Source organism: Morus notabilis, unplaced genomic scaffold (genome assembly GCF_000414095.1).
Source record: "Morus notabilis unplaced genomic scaffold, ASM41409v2 Scaffold432, whole genome shotgun sequence".
Taxonomy (NCBI): domain Eukaryota; kingdom Viridiplantae; phylum Streptophyta; class Magnoliopsida; order Rosales; family Moraceae; genus Morus; species Morus notabilis.
The window spans coordinates 95,484-116,363 of record NW_010368050.1 but is presented as its reverse complement, the minus strand read 5'-3'; the positions used below and the strand labels follow the sequence as shown (position 1 = coordinate 116,363).

The 20,880-nt window shown below is 30.0% G+C and overlaps 1 protein-coding gene across 1 annotated transcript; it reads right to left on the bottom strand.

Moving 5' to 3' along the window:
- Positions 1-7,564: 7,564 nt before the first annotated feature.
- LOC21390939 (serine carboxypeptidase-like 34) lies at positions 7,565-20,053 on the bottom strand. Its single transcript, XM_010114231.2, has 11 exons — positions 19,952-20,053; positions 14,678-14,951; positions 14,179-14,283; positions 13,555-13,644; positions 13,007-13,099; positions 12,768-12,859; positions 12,114-12,401; positions 11,483-11,619; positions 10,076-10,171; positions 9,085-9,190; positions 7,565-7,714 (listed from the first exon to the last, which is right to left on the bottom strand). Exons 1-11 carry the CDS (start codon positions 20,051-20,053, stop codon positions 7,565-7,567), a joined length of 1,533 nt encoding a protein of 510 aa, XP_010112533.2.
- Between the last annotated feature and the right edge of the window lie 827 nt (positions 20,054-20,880).

Genomic DNA, 20,880 nt, shown 5'->3' with positions numbered 1-20,880 from the left:
TTCACTCATGTTCCACGTTGGATTAGTCAACTCAAAATAATATTCGGATTATGCCACAAAAATCCCCACGAAAATCTCCTTCAAATCATTGGAGTAAATCCGAATTTTCTTCCATAATTATATCCAATCAAGCTTTCCACATAATCCGATTCTCAAATCTGCATCATTACCCTGTAGACCCTGTTTTTGAATTTTTACAGACACGTGTCAAAAACAAGCCAACTAACAAAATACCTAACATAATGAACTACATATATTTAGTTATAAGATAATTTCTATTTATAACCTCTGTAGTTGTCTATAAAAAATCAAATATATACATATAATATAATTAAAAGGACATTCTGTCCAATGGTTTTTATACACAGGCGATATAATGAAATACTGGCTCAATAATTTTATTATTATAAGAAAATTTATAAAGATGTATTTTGTAGACGATATAGGCTATGTTTGGTATTGTTTTTGAACCAGCTAAAAACAATTTTTTAATAAGTTGGTCTCTTTTGTGTTTGGTAAAAAAGTAATTATGGAAGAATTTGTAGTGTCCAGGAAGCAGAAATCAGAATATATGCGGAGGCTGCTTCTACTTTTGAATTGTGTGGGAAATAGCTCTTCCATAACGTTTGGTTTATGAATTCAGAATTATGATTCAGAATCATTTTCGTTTTACATAGGGTTTTTGTGAGAGAAAATACTGTAGCGAGCCACGAACCATGATTCGAATCATGGTATGAATCCCCCTTCTAAACATCCACAAAGTGAATATCAAGATACCCAGAATACCCTATATTGTATTTTAAAATACCTAGAATAACCTTATAGACTATTATTTACTCTCCGTATATTTTTTTTTTCTCAGAACTCCGTATCCTTTCTTCCCTAATATATATAAATATATATACATATATAAATATATAAATATATATATATATATACACACATATATATACATGTGTGATGAAAAACCACGCACTGTAAATACGGTTTTATTTATTTATTTTTGTGCTTGTTGTGTTGGGTGATTCAAAGTTTTTTAGAAATGTGAGCCTTACGTCTATTGTTCTAGCCACGTATAATAAATATCTTATATACAAAATGACTCCACGAATTTTTGATAATGGAATGTATATTTTGTCTCTATCTTGATGATAAATTAGATTATATAGGTTGATTATTCACTAATACTCATTTTTATTTATTGTAACTACATATTGTGAAAGAATAAATGAAAAAATATTAATTATTATAAATTTAATGTTCCCAAAAAAGGAACAAATTGTGTGTTTTTTTTTAAGTTAAACAAGTATTTCTTAATAACAAACAAAATTATACATATTTAAATTTCATATCATATTTATTTTGGTCACCTTAACTACCTACAACAATTAAATCTCACAATTTATTAAACGCTATTACATACTTTTGGAACTAACAAAACTTGTATAATTACCGTTACCAAACACTCAGCTGCTTTTTTATAACATTTGTTTTTCTTTCAGCATAGCTAATAGCAATTTTTCTAAAATCTACAGCATTACCAAAGTGGCCCATAGTGGAACCGATATTCCAAACAGATTACTGCTTAGCGTCCTTTTTTTTTTTGGGGATCATTTCATATCTTAAAATTATTAAAAAAATTAGCATTAATTAGTTGTGGAATTTCAATCCAGAATATAAAATAACATTCACAAAATTTTTTTTCTCAATTGAAAAGAAAAAAAATTAATGAGGGATGAAAAGGGCATTCCCTCATTTCACTGTTTTTGGTGTTGTCTTTTTGGTACTATTATTCTAGATTTTTTACACAATAGATAACAAGTCTACGTGAAACGAAAACTACCAATTGAGTCGGTCAAGTAAACATAATAGGACCAAACCATCAAGGTCATGAGTTCTCTCATTGATGTTGGTTTTCCCGATCAGTTGAATCATGGACCCCCTGATTGCTGAAACTTGAAAATGAGGCAGACGAAGAATAAACTTTCTAACCCAAGGAATAAGTTACGTTAATGACTTTCATAGAGTTATGTTAAACAAAAAAAGACACATTATTTTTCTCACTAGAAAGACTGTGACTTTTATTCATTTTTCTATTTCCTGCACGACTGCTCATGAAACGGAACATGTGGTTGGAAATTGTTGATTTGTTGTTACAAAATTTCTCTATCGGATAAGTTATAATCAATAAGATAAGCTTTGAAATTTAGTAGTTGAGGACATATGTTAGTGGAAAAGTCTTCATTCTCGTATGTCACCTGATGGCATAATTAATCACTAATATTCATAAAATAATATTATTGCACAATTTGTTGTGAAATATAGATTCAGTGATGTAAATCCATTGATAGACAGATAAGATATTTAACTTGCTAACTATCATCAAATTTAGTTCTCAAATTTTATGTACTCATTGTGTTCCTCTTCTATTGTTGTGCAACTATATCATCTTTGCTCATACCACACTTCACAAGATCTGTATTTTATAATTTATGGTTCTCAGGCCCGTTTGGCAGAGCTTTTATTTTTACTTTTAGCCAATAAAAGAAATGAAACAAAAGTTGTGGCTTTTCAGTAAGTACTGTTTGAAACCAAGAGCTTAATGGGTAGTCAAAATAATTTTTAAATTTTTTAATAAACATGATAAAAGTGTTGGAATTAAGTTTTTAATGTTTTAATTAAATTCCGGTACAATTTTTAAAATCTATTCAAATGTGTTTTTCTTTAGAAGTCACATAAGTTTTTTTTTAAAATACTAAAGCACATCTGTCATATCATCTAAACAATTTCAAAAATAACTTTTAGACTTAAATAGCTAAAAACCGTTTTTAAAAAACTCTCCCAAATAGGCCCATAATCCCAACATCTATCCTTTCTAGAGTTATATGATCTCAACGTTTGGTTCATGGATTCAAAATCATGATTCAGAACCATTCTCAATTTACGTGTATTTTTTGTGAGAAAAAATACTGTAGCGAACCATGAATCATGATTCGAATCATGACATAAATCTAGCAACCAAATAACCCGTAAATTCTACAACTGTTAAGAAACTACTATAAAGTTCTGGGAGAGTTTCAAGGACTTTGAAATTGGAGTTTTAAAGAATTCTGGAATAGTCTCGACGCTTTTGGAGGTTTATAAGACCTTATAGAACATTACATAGTGTTCTATTCTGAAAAGTTTGGCTTCCTTGATAGTAACTTGATTGGGACTTTACTTAGTAGAGTCTTTTAGGGCTTGTTTTTTTACCTTTAGATATAATTAAAATCACATCAATTTAAAAAATATATACAAAATAGACAATTTCTAATACATTTCTTACTATTAAAAATAAAAAATTACTGATAGTTTATTTTTTTATCCTACCAGCAAAACTCTCATCTTAATTTCTAAAAATTCGTCAACCTTAAAAAATATTTTGGAGAATTACTCGGCCTCATTCACTTCGCGGATTTGAGTTTTCAATTCGAGTTGAGATGTGACATCTTCTGAGAGTTTTTTACTGTAGCAGAAAAAGTTAGATGTGATATTTTCTGATAGTTTTTTACTGTAGAAACTTAAAACTGAAAACTCGAATTGGTGAAATGAACGAGGCATGAGTCTTTTGAAAAAGGCTCCTATGTACTCGTGTGCAAAAGAAAATTATACAACTGGTAACCGTTTGCCATCATAGAAATCTTAGAATTGCATATCACGCCAGGGTATGGAATAGAAGCTTTGTATTATCTAAAGGATTATCTCTTCAGTACTTGTACTCCTCGAGTTTTAAGAACATTCTTATTTTGTCTTTTAAATTTTAAAACTCACATTTTACTTTTAAAATTTTAAATTAATAGTGCATTCAACTCCTTTCGTTATAATATTAATTAAAAACACACTTAAAAAAAAGGTAGTACGATAAGATGGATAATCTGTTAAAATTTTTGTTAAAAAAAAAAGAGAAAAAGCTACATAATCCCACTTAAACACTTTATTTTTTGCGATATGTTTTTAATAGAAGTTCTGACCAATAGAATTAAATTAGACTAATTCAAAAATTATGGAGTAGAGTAAAATTTTTCAAAATTTAAAAGAAAAACTAAAAATGATCTTAAAATTCAGAGGGCACATATGGAATTAACATTTATTCAAAGTGAGTTTTTCTGGTACGACTAAAAAAAAAAAAAAAAAAACTATTGGTAGATCAATACTTTTTAGCCGTTTGATTTTATCACAAATTGTCTGTGATCTGCATACTTTTTTAATCTAATGTGATTTTAATTAAATCTAACAGTCAAAAATTAACTTCGTCAATAAACCGACCTACCGGATAAGGTCCCTTATTTAAATTGTTTGGGTCATTATTATAAAGTTTGATCTTGAGAACGGTCCCCATTATATTATTCCATTCACCTAAAGGCTGAGTGCTTTTGGGGGGTCAAAAATCTATATTGGGAGATTGGTCCCTCCAATCTTAATTTAAAGCCAAGTTATATTCTTTTTGTTTATGAATGTGTCCAAATTTCTCTCGTCCGATTCACCTTGAATAATATCACCTACATGTGGACGCATGCCCGGGTGTATGGTTGCGTTTTGGTCCACAACCTCCACTACCATAAAATTACTCTTCCTTTCCCCCAACAATATTTTTATTGTCATTATTTGCTGTTTTTCCCTTTAATGTAATCTTCTCTCAAATTTGTGACCACGAACATGGCTGTTGAATCATCATCACCAATAAGAGTTAAGAACCAATTAGAATGAATATATTAAGCTCTGCATTGTTCATGAACGTTGTTGGTACCAGTTTGAATATTTTTACTATCGTTTATGGATTAGAATCATGAAATTAGAACCATTTTTTATTTATGTGTATTTTTTGTGAGAGAAAACACTGTAGCGAATCATGAACTATGATTCAAATCATAGTATAAATCCCCTTACCAAACGTCTTTGTTTGCTGAATTTGTTATAACAAATATAAGAAACATGTGAAATAGTAAAAAAGGACACAAAAAAATTGGTATCGCAGTTTAGCAACCACTTACTCCGTGGAACCACGCTCAGGTGAGGAACAACAATCTATTAAGTAAACAATGTTGTAACTCAAAACTTGTAACTATCAAATAAACTTGCTCAGCGAACACCACTCGACTTAAAAAATTACATGGCGAACTCCTTCGGTTGGCAGTGCACTCTCTCCTAAAAGCTTCAAATTCTTCTCCTGAAGAACGTTGGTTGAATTCCCTTCAACACTTCAAATCGTCTTCTCCCAAAACTACAAATTTTCTTCCGAAGAACGTGAAATATAAAGACTCACAAAATGGATTGACTCTCTGTAATTCTGAACCTCCAAAGGCCCGCTACAATTGTTGTGAGGCTCCAATTAAATAGTCAAAACTGTCAGCTGTAAGAAACATTACTGCAGTCCACGAATTTCAGTCTGTTGCAACTTTCTACAACAGATGTGTAAAATCTGTGATAAAGTCAACTTTATGCATAATTCTAATATTTCCTTTCATAAATACAATATAATTCTTACAGATCACTCCATGAACCTAGACGTATCAACCAACTCATCAAAATACAACTTTCCAAAAACAGATACTAGTTGAGTACAAATCACAGTTGCCTAATCACATTCCATCATCATTTAAATTACCAAAATTACTATAATTGACTCATCAAAATAGAAAACCATATAAGAGAAACGGATTTCAAACCAATCTGAATATTTCCATAAAAGAAACCTGCAGCATATCAATCTCAATATTCCTTAAACAAATCAACACCGCAAATCATTCCCAAATAATGGCAACATCCATAAAATCAATCACCAAACCAAACTCAAAATTAATTTTTTAATTTGTAAAATAATTTGTAAATTTTTTAATAAATGGTAGCATTTTTTTAAAAATAGGTAGATTATAGTGTAATTTAGGGAGAATGAGTGAAATAGTATAATTGGTAGAGTGATAAATAAATTATAGCATTTTTTTTTAAAATGTAGATTATAGCGATAATTTAAGTTTTAAATATTATTAAAAACCTAAAAATATTTCTAAACTTCTTTTTTCACTTCTCTCCTCCTCCTAAACATCTATTTTTTTTTAAAAAAAATAGTAAATTATAACATATTTTTTAAAATATGTAGATTACAATAAAGTCCACCATGGCCGGAACCGGCGGCCGGCACCGGCAACTGTTTTTTCAGCGACTGTTTTCCAACAATCGTTTAACACTATATTTATCAGTAAATTCCGTATTTATTAATAAAGAAGATTTTTGCAAAAGAGGGGGAATTCTTATCAATTTTACTCTGCACTGGCCTTTTCTCCTTTTATCAGTTTGCAAGGAGATGGAGATGAACGTATAGGGACACAAAAAGGGGAGGAAAAGTTCAAAAAAAAAAAATAATAATAATAGTGAAGAAACGTCTCAAAAAAAAAAAATAGTCAAACAGAAAGGTTTATTTTTGCAGCTTCTATTTTAAAGTTGATGAAACCTTTTGTTGTAAGCCGTTAGATTTAATTGGATGGTTATTAATGGTGGGGTGTGTAATAAGTATTTTTTTTAGGATATTATTGTCCTTGAAAGTAATTTTATTAATGGATATTTTAGTAATATTAAAAAGAGTTGTGTGAAAAGTAAAAAAAAAAAAAAAAAAAAATTGTGGGAAAAAAAAAAAAAAAAAAAAAAAAAAAAAAAAAAGTCCAGAGACGCACCAAAATAATAACACGTAATTAAAATTTTAATATGTGAAGAAACTTAAAAAATTAAACTCACGTGCGTAGAACGTGGCACTCAACTAGTAAATTATATAAAGATATAAGGCTGGCTAGAGGTTTACAGGCAAAGGGAGCTCATGGTCATGATTGATTTTATTTATTTACTTACTTATTTTTGAAAAAGATTGATCCTTAATGATTCTAGGCAAACTTTTTTATTTTTTGGAGTAGGTTTCATTCGTGAACGTTTGGTTTACAGATTCAGAATCATTTTCGGTTTACGTGTATTTTTTATGAGAGAAAATACTGTAGCGAGCCACGAACTATGATTCGAACCATGATATGAATCTTCATATCAAACATGTAAAGGTCAACTTTAGGCGGGCAGATTTTGAAATTATGAAAAAAAAATCTTATATCTCGAATTGTTTCCATTTACACATTATATTTCAAATTCACGCTAAATCCTTACATTCATATTTCATATTAATTCTCAAGGGTATTGGTGCACAAAATGTTGGTATAACGCTGTCACTTTATATAATTTTTGCAAGATTCATGTAAGAACTGTCAATTTGATCCTCTTATAAGGGGAAAAAAAAAAAAAGAGGCTGTGAATTCAGAAATAGTAATTAACTAGGAAATGATCCACAAAAGGAGGGACAAAATAGTTATTTTAATTGTGACACTACACAACATACATAATTTTGCATCATATATAAAGGAGAGAAAAAAAAAAGCCTTTTTTCTGAAGAGAGTTTTAACAAATCCTTCCAACAATTCAAAAAATTGACCACATTTTGTTTTCCAATAATTTTTGGGATGAATTTCTGATATCATTCTCAAAGAAGCCGTCAAAATGGGACAGATGGCAGCTTTGTATTGGCGAGGAAGTGCTCAATGATTTGGAGAGATTGCTTTGGAGCAAATGTAGGAACTTGGTGACCTGCTCCTCTCACCGTTAAAAACGTTAAGCCTTCGTAGGTTATTGTCCAACCTCCAACCTAAATCAATTAAAAAAAATAGTAAATATCTACGTAATAAATAAAGACCTCGACCATTTCATCGATTCGAGTTTTCAATTTTAATTTTGCTACAGTAAAAAGCTCTCACAGAAAGTCACATCTAACTTTTTCTGTTACAGTAAAAAGCTTTCACATAAATTTATATCTCAGTTCAAATTAAAAACTAAAATAAACGGACTGAACGTGACCAAAATAAAATAAAATATATAAAACTAGATAGAATATTGCATTAGTGAATTTTAGCACCATGCATGCACAAGTTTCATTGGAATTTAAACATCGTTGGTTCTACTATATATAATCCATGATTTTTTATTGGGTGCAGATGTTTTGTTTAATTTTCTTATCTTGTAAGAAATATGTTGTGTGGTGAAAAGTTTAGCATAGTGATGGACTGTCAAGATCTTGAAGTTGTATTCTCCACCAATCTCTATATGACTATATCCGTTTCTTTTTTTTTTTTTTGTTTTTTTGAGAAAATTACGTAGTATAACATTTTCATCATCTAATCTCTCATTTTTTTTAATTTTATATTCTATTAGAATACTCTTCAAAAACCAAAGCAATGAAATCCGGTCATCTTTTTTTTTTTAAAAAAAATACTCTTCAAAAACCAAAGCAATGAAATCCGGTCATCTTTTTTTTTTTTTTTTAAAAATAAATATATGGCAATTGTGAGTACTATATATCCATTCGTGCTAAAAAGTATTTTCCATCTCATATGGTAACTTTTTATCAAATAACCATGTATTGATTTTGATAATATAAATAATCAGCCAATATTTGTACTTTCTGCCATCTTTAAAAAGCTTTGGCTAGTTGGATTCATTTAGTATGAGAGTTTGAATCAGGGTGATTCTAGTTTTAATTTTAAAATCAGAATTATGATTCATGATTTTGAGTTCAAATCATAATTCTAAAACCAGAACAAGAATTATGGGTTTGAACTACCCAAAACTAAGGAGGAAGGTGGTTTTAAAATCAGGAGTGAATCATAATTTAAAATATCACATCAGAGTTTAAACCTTTAATCAGAACCATATAAACTAAACACTGATTCTGGGTGAGTTAAATTAGAATCACATTTTACTTTTTGTAAACAAACACTAATTTAAACCTAGAATCATGATTTCGGATTCATAATCTTTATACCAAATATCCACTTAGTTTTTTGGCTCTGGAATTTACGCCTCCATGTCCATGGAGACTTTTCTGCACATAAAATGTTAATTTTCTCCCTTTTTCTATATAAGAAGTTGCTTCATTTTGTTTGGATAACAAACGATAACAGTATTTAACTTGAATATATATATATATATATATATATATATATATATGTCATTACATACCTCTCTGTTGTTGTACCATGGAGTCCAATCTTCTTTAATGCTTAGTCCAAGTTTGTTCAATGTAGACCTTGTTGAGGTAACCGGTAACCTTCCATCGGTATCTCCACTAATTACAATGAAAATAACTTTGTTCATTCAATTACGTTTTCGTTTTTCTAAAGATAAATAATTCATGGTAATTTGAATAAACTATTCCTCAATACATTCAAGTTTTTTTCTTTTATATAAATTTAAAATATATTCCGGGCATATGGATGATAGTTCAAGTAATTGATTGCTAACTTAGTTGGATGCCGTGTTCTTTGATGTTTGCCGTAAAATATAAAAAAAAAATAGAAAAAAATAAAAAAGTTATTTCATTAATACATTTGTTCCTGAAAATAATCTTTTATATTATATATACACATGTGAAATTCACACATAATAATTTATTTATTTACTGCTAATGATCTATTTATTTTTCCAAAGAGAAAATTTTATTATTTGGTTCCTTGATGAAAAAAATCTCATGAACGGGTTTGGAATTGATCCCATTTTTATTTTTTACGTTTTTCAAGACAAAAAAATGAAAACGTTCTCAATACAGCGTTTGGCGCAATAAAGACAAAAGGCGCAATAAAGACAAAAAATATAAATGAAAACGATTTTTTAATTTAGTGTAAAATGAGAGAAATGAAACATGACTTTTAGTCATTTTTCATTTTTTTTTGTTTTCGTTTTCTTTTCTCCTCTCTCGAGCAAAGAGAGACAAAGAGAGACATTAATGGAGTTTTTTACATTGAAAATAATCTCTTAATAAAAGTACCAAATGCATTTTTAAAAATGATTTCTATCTGAGATTGAAAAAGTTTTCATTTTTATTTTCATACAAAAAACAAAATTATTTTAGAACGAGTTCCAAACGCGCCTCATTTATCCTTTAAATCGTGATTCGACTTTTTTTCCCATTTTGCCCTCCTAATTTATGAAAAGCAACGTTACTGGCAATTACCTGAAGACCCATACTCGAAGACCCCCATCGATGAGTTTCTTAATTGTTGGAAGCATTGAAAATGTCGTATCCTTCCATACTTTGCTTACGTCAGTGCTGAACAAAGCGCAAATTATTAAATAAATTGTGAGAGGGAATAGTTGATGTCAAACAAATTGACACATACGTCCCAATATTTAGATTGGCAACTACTAACAACCTCATTACGAACTAAAATTTCTACTCAAAATAGATGAAGAAAAATGAAAAATACTAAAGATCAGCATAATAGAAAATAGAGTTTCAAACAAAATAATAGAAAATAGAAGAACCAAACAACAAAAAAAAAATTGAAACAAAAAACAAAAAACTGATCAACAGACAATTATTAATAAAGTCTAATTAGACTTTACTAGTAAATATCATATTTATACGAAAAGTCGACCACCGACTCCGGCTACCATTTAATGCTGTATTTACAGATAAATAGCGTATTTACCAATAAATATCGTATTTACTAGTAAATATCATATTTATCCGGAAATTGGGCCGCTGACTCCGGTGACCATTTAACACTGTATTTACTAGAAAATACCGTATTTACTAGTAAATATCAAATTTATCTGACAATTCAGGCACCAACAACGGCGATCATTTAACAGTGTATTTACTAGTAAATACCGTATTAATCAGTAAAAATCGTATTACTAGTAAATATTATATTTATTTGAAAATTCAAGCACTGACTCTAACGATCGTTTAACACTGTATTTACCAGTAAATACTGTATTTTCTAGTAAATATCGTAATTACTAGTAAATATCATATGTATTTAAAAATTCAGGCACCGACTCTGTGTATTTTTTTAAAAAATACCATATTTACTAATAAATATCATATTTACCCGAAAATCCGGCCATTGACTCAAGTGACCGTTTAACACTGTATTTACTGATAAATACTGTATTTATCAATAAATATCGTATTTACTAGTATATATCATATTTATTCGAAAATGTCAACATTGATTCTGACGATCGTTTAATATTGTATTTACCGATAAATGCCATATTTGTTTGTATGGTAAGATTGAGGAAGAAAAAAAATCTTAGAGAGAAAGGGAAAGGTTGTTGTTGTTGTGAAAGTGAAAGGCTGTTATTGTCGTGAAGATTGAGGAAGAAAAAAATATCTTAGAGAGAGAGAAACGACAGAGAGATGTTGAGAGGGACTGTCAAAATGAATCTGAGAGAGGAGGGAAAGAAACGAGGAAACCCTAGAGAATAAAATTAGAAATGAAATTTTCTATTTTAAAAGCAAAATGAGAATATACTATAATTTACTATTATTTAAAAAATATGCTAATTACTTCAAAAATAGATATGAAATGTGTTATGTGGGTGCATTTTTCCTATTATATATTATACTAACCTGCAAAGGATCCAGGGATAGGGTATTTTGGTAACATTGGCATGCAAGGCTTCTTGAACGTCTGGACGATTGAAGTACGTTGTTGCATAATTCACTATACATGGATCGTAACCTGCCGGTATTCTACGCAAAATGTCCTGCCCAAATATGAATTATAGCCACATATAATAATATCAACAAACAACTTGTGCATTCCAAACCTCATGATATTTACCCATAACCGATTTTCCACACCATACTTCAATGAATGATAGTGTGCGTGTCTCTCTCTATATATATATATGTATATATATGATAAAATACATTGATTATTTTATTCTTTAAATGAAAAGAGGAGTGAACTTTAACATATTCCAACTAATGAAAAGAAGAGTGACCTTTAGCACATTCCAACTAAGGTGACGTTTGGTTCATAGGTTCAAAATCATGGTTCATGATTCTGATTTTTGAAATTTAAATTTCTTATAAGAGAAAAATACTATAGCGAATCAAGAATTATGATCCTAAACCAGGACATAACCCTCGAAACAAACCGAGCATAAGTTGTTAGTGTCAGCGCAAAGAAATAATAAACATAAATGCTCCAAAATAGCGTGTAGGCCGATCGAGAAGAGGGTGAAAAGATGCTTACGAATCCAGAAGTGAATTTCGGTTCTGATTCGATTTTAAGCGTTTGTGCAGCAGCAAAAGGAGCAGGGAGGGGACACGTTGGAGTGTACAAACTGTAGACATCGATCAAAGAAAACAAGTTGTAGTACTCGGACAAGGCCTCAATGCACTCTGCAGTAAAGTTTAGAATTGCGAAATTGCATTTTGATTTAATTGCTTTGTAAGCTCCATCAGATAACACTGCATGGTCCCATGCATAGTCAATCATCCCATTTTGATCCGTGTTGTAGTCTAGCAGCGCATTTCCTATCTACATTGTCGTATAATATCATTCATGAGCTCGCATATATATATATATATATCCATTCTTATTCATTTTCATGGGATTAAAACCCCATTATTCACATAAAGTAGGTTTTGTTAGATGAGTAGACGGAACCCAACCTAACAGGACCCATTTTTTTGTGAGTAGTGAGGATTTATTTCTGTAAGAATGAATGTTATTTTTCATGGGATTAAAACCCCACTATTCATATAAAGTAGGTTTTGTTAAATGAGTAGACGGGACCCAACGTGATAGGACCCACTTTTTTTGTGAGTAGTGAGGATTTATCACAGAATGAATGTTATTTTTCATACATAATAGGCATCTTCATTATGTGACAGAGATACTTACAATGAAACCCTTGAGATTTATGTAGGTGTCGTATGTTAATGCTTTTTTGTTCTCGTCGTAGATAACCTCAGCGAGTTGGGGTACGTAATGGCCTAAGTAATTGTAATTATAAGGAGGGGAAATTCAATGTCCTTATATTAAAATTTAAGGAGAAAATAGTATATAATATAGTATATATATATATATATATGATATATGCACATTTCTTTATTATACATCAAGTAAGTTTAAATAATTACCTCCGTAGCTTTCTCCTGATATGTAAAATTCACTATATTTGTACTGTGGAAACCTCTTTAACCAATTTAGGAGAAATGTGTGGGAATCCCATGCTAGAAGAGAAGAAGAAATTAAAGGGCAAAGATAAGTAAATACATAGTGGATATTACATATAAAAACATACACGCGTGTGTGTATTTATGTACGTATGTATGTATGTATTGTGGTTAACCAGTAATGGAGGCAGGATTTTTATTCAGAAAGGGCTAAATTTTTTCTAAATACTTTGTTGAGACAAAATGAATTTTTTTTTTTAATTTTAAAGGGGTTATATTTAATTTAATACTGTGAATTTATGTAGTTTTGAGTGGGGATAAATTGATTTTCTCAATATTTGTGGGGCTAATAAAATGGTTTTCTTTCCTTTTTTTTTTTTTTTTTTTCCCTCTCAGTTGTTGTGGGGGCTATTAGTTAAATTAAGTACAAAAATATAGGTAAATTTATTATTATTTTTTTTAAATAAAGCCTCCACTACTTTAATGTGGCTCCGTTTCTGAATGTCTACCACCTGTGATGTTGTCTCCGAGATTATCCAGAGTTGTATTTGTATACGAGAAGCCCACGCCAACTGGTGCTTCCAAGAACAAGAGATTTGCAGCTGAAGTGATAAAGCAGGAAAAAAAAAATATAGTTTAGGGTATAATAAACCACATTCGCGAGAATCCATCTTATTACTTATTAAAAATATTCCTTTTTAAAAACTCTTATCTCTTAACTAATTCTCATCTAAAAAGTAAAAATATATGAACTAATATTAAGAAATTGAAATAAAAAAAACGGAAATAGTAGAAAATAGGCTAATAAGAAAAGTTTAAGAAAGTATATAGGTCAATTTTTAGTTATAGAAATTAATAGGCCATAACTTGTCAAGTTTTGGTTCATAGTCAAACAAGTTATGGACAAAAACCGTCCATAACTTGTCAAGTTATGGTTCATAACCAGACAAATTATGGACGAAAATAATAATTTAGCATATTTATTAACTTATGTAAACTATTGACCTATTAATTTTAATTCATCTTAAGTATTTACCTATTTCTCTCTTTCTCCCTAAAAAAAGACTATTTCAATGAGGTATTTTTAAAATTTTCCCTTAATCGATCCACTTGTTATACGGATTTAAAATTTATACCTCTATTCCAAGTGTAACGATTGAACTTTATGGATGGCCCTTCTTTAACTAGAAATGGGCCAAGTTCCTGGGCCTCCCCAAACCCTATTGAAGAACACCCTGGACCTGTAAAAACATTGTAGAATGCTCTTGTTAATTTCACAATACTTTTTTAGTTCACAAGTCATACATACATGCATGCATACATATAAGAACAAAGTATACGTATGGAAGATTTGAGTCTTGAAAGTAAAAAAAAGTATTGTCCAATTCTTGACACGCCATGATAAAGTTAATTTAAATGTTAATTTTTTTATGCTGATCGTACTAAATCATCGAATTAAATTAGAAACTTTTAGGGTGCGTTTGGAGTAAGGATCCATGTTATGGTTTGAATCATGGTTCGTAGCTCACTATAATATTTTCTCTCAAAAAAATGCACGTAAACCGAGAATTATTCTGAATCATGATTTTAAATCCATGAACTAAACGTCCCCTTAATAGTTGGATTATGACATACCTCCATTTAGCCACAATAGAAGAGGTTTGTCGGCTGGTTTGTGCGTCGCTTCAAAAAACCAATAGAAAAGAGCCTTTCCATAGCTCTCGTCGATCGTTACGTATCCCGAGTACTGTCGGAAGTTCACCGGAGGCTGGCCAGGAAGCGATATGACTCGGTCGGCCTCTTGTTGAGCCTTGATCTCGGGGCTTAGTTCCCAAGAAGAGACGCCCCATGACACAATGAAAATGCAGACAGAAAGGCACAGAGCAAATGCTGAGAGGCCCATAATGTTCTTAAAATATGGATGGATATATGCACTTAGTGGTTTACAAGGTCCCTTTATATAGAGTCGTGAAAAGCTTAGGTTACAAGTTACAAAACTTTAGTCCAAAACTATCTTTCATTAAAATATTTGCAGTTTCCTCAATTTGTCTTTAGTGGTATTTTTTTCCCCCCTATGAAAAACATTGTAATGGAAAGCGACGAACACAAAGGAAAATTAGCAAACAAACCAACTACATTGATATGCAGTGTTAGCAATCTCCTCATATGACTATAGCTATAAACTCTTTTTTTTTTAAAGAAAGAAAAAGCAGAAATAATAATAAAAGTACTGCAAACTAGTGCTAGAAATAGGGTTTTTATTCATTTTCATTTTCATGCAAAAAATAAAAAATCTTTTTAGAACGAGTTCCAAACGCACCTTTAGTCATTTTTTTATTTTTTATTTTCGTTTTCTCCTCTCTCAAGCAGAGAGAAAGACATTAATGAGTTTTTTTTATACTGAAAAGAATATCTTGATAAAACTACTAAATGTAATTTCAAAAATGATTTATGTTTGAGATTGAAAACATTTTCATTTCCATTTTTATACAAAAATTAAAATCATTTTGGAACGAGTTCTAAACGCACCCTTAGTTACCCTATCTTTAGAATAGAAAAATAAATAAAAAGAATATACAGAATCTCACGATTAATTCTAGAATGTAAGGTAATTACTGTTATCCCTTCAAATCTATTAATCCTTCACGAAGGCCAATATTCGATACAAAATTCGTCACATTTGTATTTTGAAACCCTAGTCAGCTAAGATAAATTTCTGACATGAAATGATTTTTTCGAGAACAAGAAAAAAAAAATCATACATCAAGTCAAACATGGAAAATGAATTCATATATTTAACACATGATTGCATTAAAATATTGGCATTCATCTAGTTAGCTACATAGGTATAGTTTAATGAAATACTTTAGTAAACTTAATTGTAATACACATAGGAAGTAATCCAATACGTAGGCCTCGAGAAAATTATATAGTAGAATTCACGTATCAAACAGTGAATATAGAGAAGATAAAGATTTAAGTGGTTCGGAAAAAATTTTTACGTCCACGGAAGAGGGAGAAAAATTCACTAACAGTTTCAGAATTACACACTCAACAAACTTTCTCTCTCTACCCGAATCCCCTTATACCCTTACATATGTCTCTCCTCACTTTTCTCTCTCTCTCACACACAAAAGGAGGTATATCTCTACACTTTTATCTAAACATACACATAAAGTCTTATATAAAACGCTTATTTATAGACTCTTAATAAATCATAAAATAATCTGTGCCCAAAAACTGAAACAATAAGTTACCTAAAAACACAAAATAATAACTTTTTTAAAACCAATTTGAGTCACTTACTTAACAATTACAACCCCAAAGAGCAAAGAAAATACACAACATATCGCAAAATTAATAATAAACAAAAATAAAGCTACAAACCTCCAAAAGAATAATGCTTAGAATTATGAGAAGTTCCGGTAGAGAAGATCGCGAACCAAAAGAGAGATGTACAGCCAACACGACAAAAAAACCAGTGAAGAAACAAAACAACTCGATCTACTGCAAGGTGAACCCTATACAAAGCCTCTTTACTTTTGGTAGGAATGTCTTGCATTTAGTTTAGTGATTCTTTTTAAGAATTTAAGTTTTTATGCAATAAAAACATGATTATTTTTTGACAAATTTTAAAAATCGTTTGTCAATTTTATGTCACAGTTGAAAACTTAAAATAAGAATAATATGAGCCTTTACGGTGAGACCTTTCAAAAAAAAACCCACCAATAGAACACCATGTTCTTACTGTTAGATTAAGTTTTTAATAGTTAAATTTGTGCATATCTGTATTAAAAATATGCAGCGCGCTACACAGAATTACTCTCTTTACATATTTGAGCGTTGAAAAAGTAATTAAACAGTCATAACTGAGTGTTCTATTGATAAAAATTTTTATGAGGTCCCACCGTAGAGAAAACGATTTATTAAACCTAAAAGCTTTTAGTCCCCTAAAGATTTGACTCATTCACAACACAAAAATTCTTCCCACACTACCGACGGTGCTAGTTGCGACGAAATAATAAATGAAATGGTCGCGTATAATTTTAATTTTATTCTTGTTTTTCTATGTTGGTCTCACATAGGGAGGTCGGTAAGTGTCCAATTTTGGGGGAAAAAAAAAATGAAATGACTTAAATGAAAACTTGTAAGAGGAAAAAATAAAAATAAAAACGGTTTTTCTGGTTCCTATCGTGGATCAATACAAAATGAAGCCGGCACTTGTACTTAATTTAATTATCATCACTGACATATATTTAGCTATATACCAAAGTGGTTTATGTTTATAATTGATATGAAAAACAATTGATGACCACAAACAGCTTGCATTAATGACATTAGTGATTGAATTATATGAACTTTATGAAGCAAATGGAAAGTGTGAAAATGAAAACGATTCTAAAACGGTGTTTGACATAATTAAAGATAAAAAACAGAAATGAAAACGATTCTAAAACGGCGTTTGACTTAATTAAAGACAAAAAACGGAATGAAAATAATTTTTTAATTTAGTGTAAAATGAGAGAGAAATGAAAAACGACTTTTAGTCGTTTTTCATTTTTTGCTTTTGTTTTTTCCTCTCTTGAGCAGAGAGAGAGAGACATTATTGAGTTTTTCTATACTGAAAACAATCTCTTGATAAAACTACCAAACTCATTTTCTAAAATTATTTCTGCCTGAGATTGAAAACATTTTCATTTTTATTTGTATACAAAAAATAAAATCATTTTAAAATGAGTTCTAAACGCACCTTATAATTTAACCTTTTGGAGCCATCAAATATGAGTTGCTCAGAACATGCTAGGAGTACTAGATGAATAAACAAGCTATGGCTGCCGGCAAAGGATTGTATTTCCTATATCTTTTACAAGGCAAATAGCCGGTCAAATATGAATTAAAAACGAATTATTGTTACCACTTTTTCTTTTATTTAATTTTGTATTATGTTAATACATTTCTTTAAGTTATTTTGGGCTTGTTCTTTTGGAGTTTAACTTGAGAATAATTCTTGAGTTGAATTTGAGTTATAACTTGAGTTGAACTTGTAACTTGAGTTTATGTTTGGTTGTGTACATTTGAGTTATAGTTTGAGATAAGAATCTTTTTGAGTTTGTGTTTGAGTGAGTCAAAACTTGAATTTGTATTTAGATAGTATTTTAATAAAAACTCAATGCTGATGAAAAATTTTAATAGGGTATATGGGTCGGGGTTTGTTCGTCTTTTCGTTGTCAACGCATAGAAAAAAAAAAGCATCTCAATCAGAATTAAAACGAAAAAGTTATAGCATTTTTAAGAATAGAAAAAATATTGTTCATTAATTTGAGTTTGAGTTTCTGAACTCAAGTTTTAGTCCTAAACTCGAGTTTGAACTCGAGTTTGAACTCGAGTTTAAACTCAAGTTTAAACTTAAAAGAATATGAACTCGAATAAAATTGTAACTCGAGTTGCCTTTTTTTGGATCATTTCATATCTTAAAATTATTAAAAAAAATTAGCATTAATTAGTTGTGGAATTTCAATCCAGAATATAAAATAACATTCACAAAATTATTTTTCTCAATTGAAAAGAAAAAAAAAATTAATGAGGGATGAAAAGGACATTCCCTCATTTCACTGTTTTTGGTACTGTTTTTTTGGTACTATTATTCTAGATTTTCTACACAATAGATAACAAGTCTACGTGAAATGAAAACTACCAATCGAGTCGGTCAAGTAAACAACATGGGACCAAACCATCAAGGTCATGAGTTCTCTCATTGATGTTGGTTTTCCCGATCAGTTGAATCATGGACCCCCTAATTGCTGAAACTTGAAAATGGGGCAGACGAAGAATAAAGTTTCTAACCCAAGGAATAAGTTACGTTCATGACTTTCGTAATAGAGTTATGTTAAATAAAAAAGACACATTATTTGTCTCACTAGAAAGACTGTGACTTTTATTCGTTTTTCTATTTCCTGCAGGACTGCTCATGAAAAGGAACATGTGGTTGGAAATTGTTGATTTGTTGTTACAAAATTTCTCTATTGGATAAGTTATAATCAATAAGATAAGCTTTGAAATTTAGTAGTTGAGGACATACGTTAGTGGAAAAGTCTTCATTCTCGTATGTCACATGATGGCATATTTAATCACTAATATTCATAAAATAATATTATTGCACAATTTGTTGTGAAATATAGATTCAGTGATGTAAATCCATTGATAGACAGATAAGATATTTAACTTGTTAGGTATCATCAAATTTAGTTCTCAAATTTTATGTACTCATTGTGTTCCTCTTCTATTGTTGTGCAACTATATCATCTTTGCTCATACCACACTTCACAAGATCTGTATTTTATAATTTATGGTTCTCAGGCCCGTTTGGCAGAGCTTTTACTTTTACTTTTAGCCAATAAAAGAAATGAAACAAAAGTTGTGGCTTTTCAGTAAGTACTGTTTGAAACCAAGAGCTTAATGGGTCGTCAAAATATTTTTTAAATTTTTGAATAAACAATAAAAGTATTGGAATTAAGTTTTTAATGTCTTAATTAAATTCCGGTACAAGTTTCAAAATCTATTCAAATGTGTTTTTCTTTAGAAGTCGCATTTTATGATTTTGACTGGAAGTTTTTTTAAAATGCTAAAACACATCTGACATATCATCTAAACAATTTCAAAAACAACTTTTAGACTTAAATAGCTAAAAATAGGTTTTAAAAAACTCTCCCAAACAGGCCCATAATCCCAACATCTATCCTTTCTAGAGTTATATGATCTCAACGTTTGGTTCATTTTTATTTGTATACAAAACGTTTTCATTTTTATTTGTATGCAAAAAACAAAATAATTTTTATCTAAGATTAAAAATGTTTTTATTTTTATTTGTATATAAAAAATAAATTATTTTAGAATGAGTTCTAAACGCACCTTATAATTTAACCTTTTGGAGCCATCAAATATGAGTTGCTCAGAACATGCTAGGAGTACTAGATGAATAAACAAGCTATGGCTGCCGGCAAAGGATTGCATTTCCTATATCTTTTACAAGGCAAATAGCCGGTCAAATATGAATTAAAAACGAATTATTGTTACCACTTTTTCTTTTATTTAATTTTGTATTATGTTAATACATTTCTTTAAGTTATTTTATTATTTCTCATGCAATGTTGAAGTTCAAAAAAAAGTTTTACTTTGTCAGATTTTTTTTTCTTAAAAAAAAAAAAATTGAACGAGTTTTGATGCTATTATTATACTTATTTTAATAAAATTGAAAGATCTATTTTTAGCAATTTATCAATTTTGATTACAATCTAATTAATTAAATTATTGAGAGCATAAATTAAAGTAAAGATACATGTAATTTTACGTAGTTTGGTGTACGTATACATCTATAGAATCACGTTCAGTTATTAAACAATTCACTAAATTTCACAAATTAGAAGCATTAATGCATACAAACAACTTAAAGGCTTGTTTACTTCGTTGATTCGAGTTTAGAATTCGAGTTGAGATGTGACTTTATGTGAGAGCTTTTTACTGTAGCAAAAAAGTTAGATGTGATTGTTTGTGAGAGCTTTTTACTGTAGAAAAACTCGAATTCTAAACTCGAATCAGCGAAGTGAACGGGGCCTAAGACTCTCATTAATTGTCACTCTAATGTTGTATCAATTTGATGAGCTTATTTAGCGAGCAACACTCGTCTTGTTTGCTTCACTTGAACTCCCTTCAAATTACGCAAAACTAAGGGCCCGTTCACTTCGCTGAGTTGAGATGTGATTTTGTGTGAGAGCTTTTTACTGTAGCAAAAAAGTTAGATGTGACTGTTTCTGAGAGCTTTTTACTGTAGCAAAACTCGA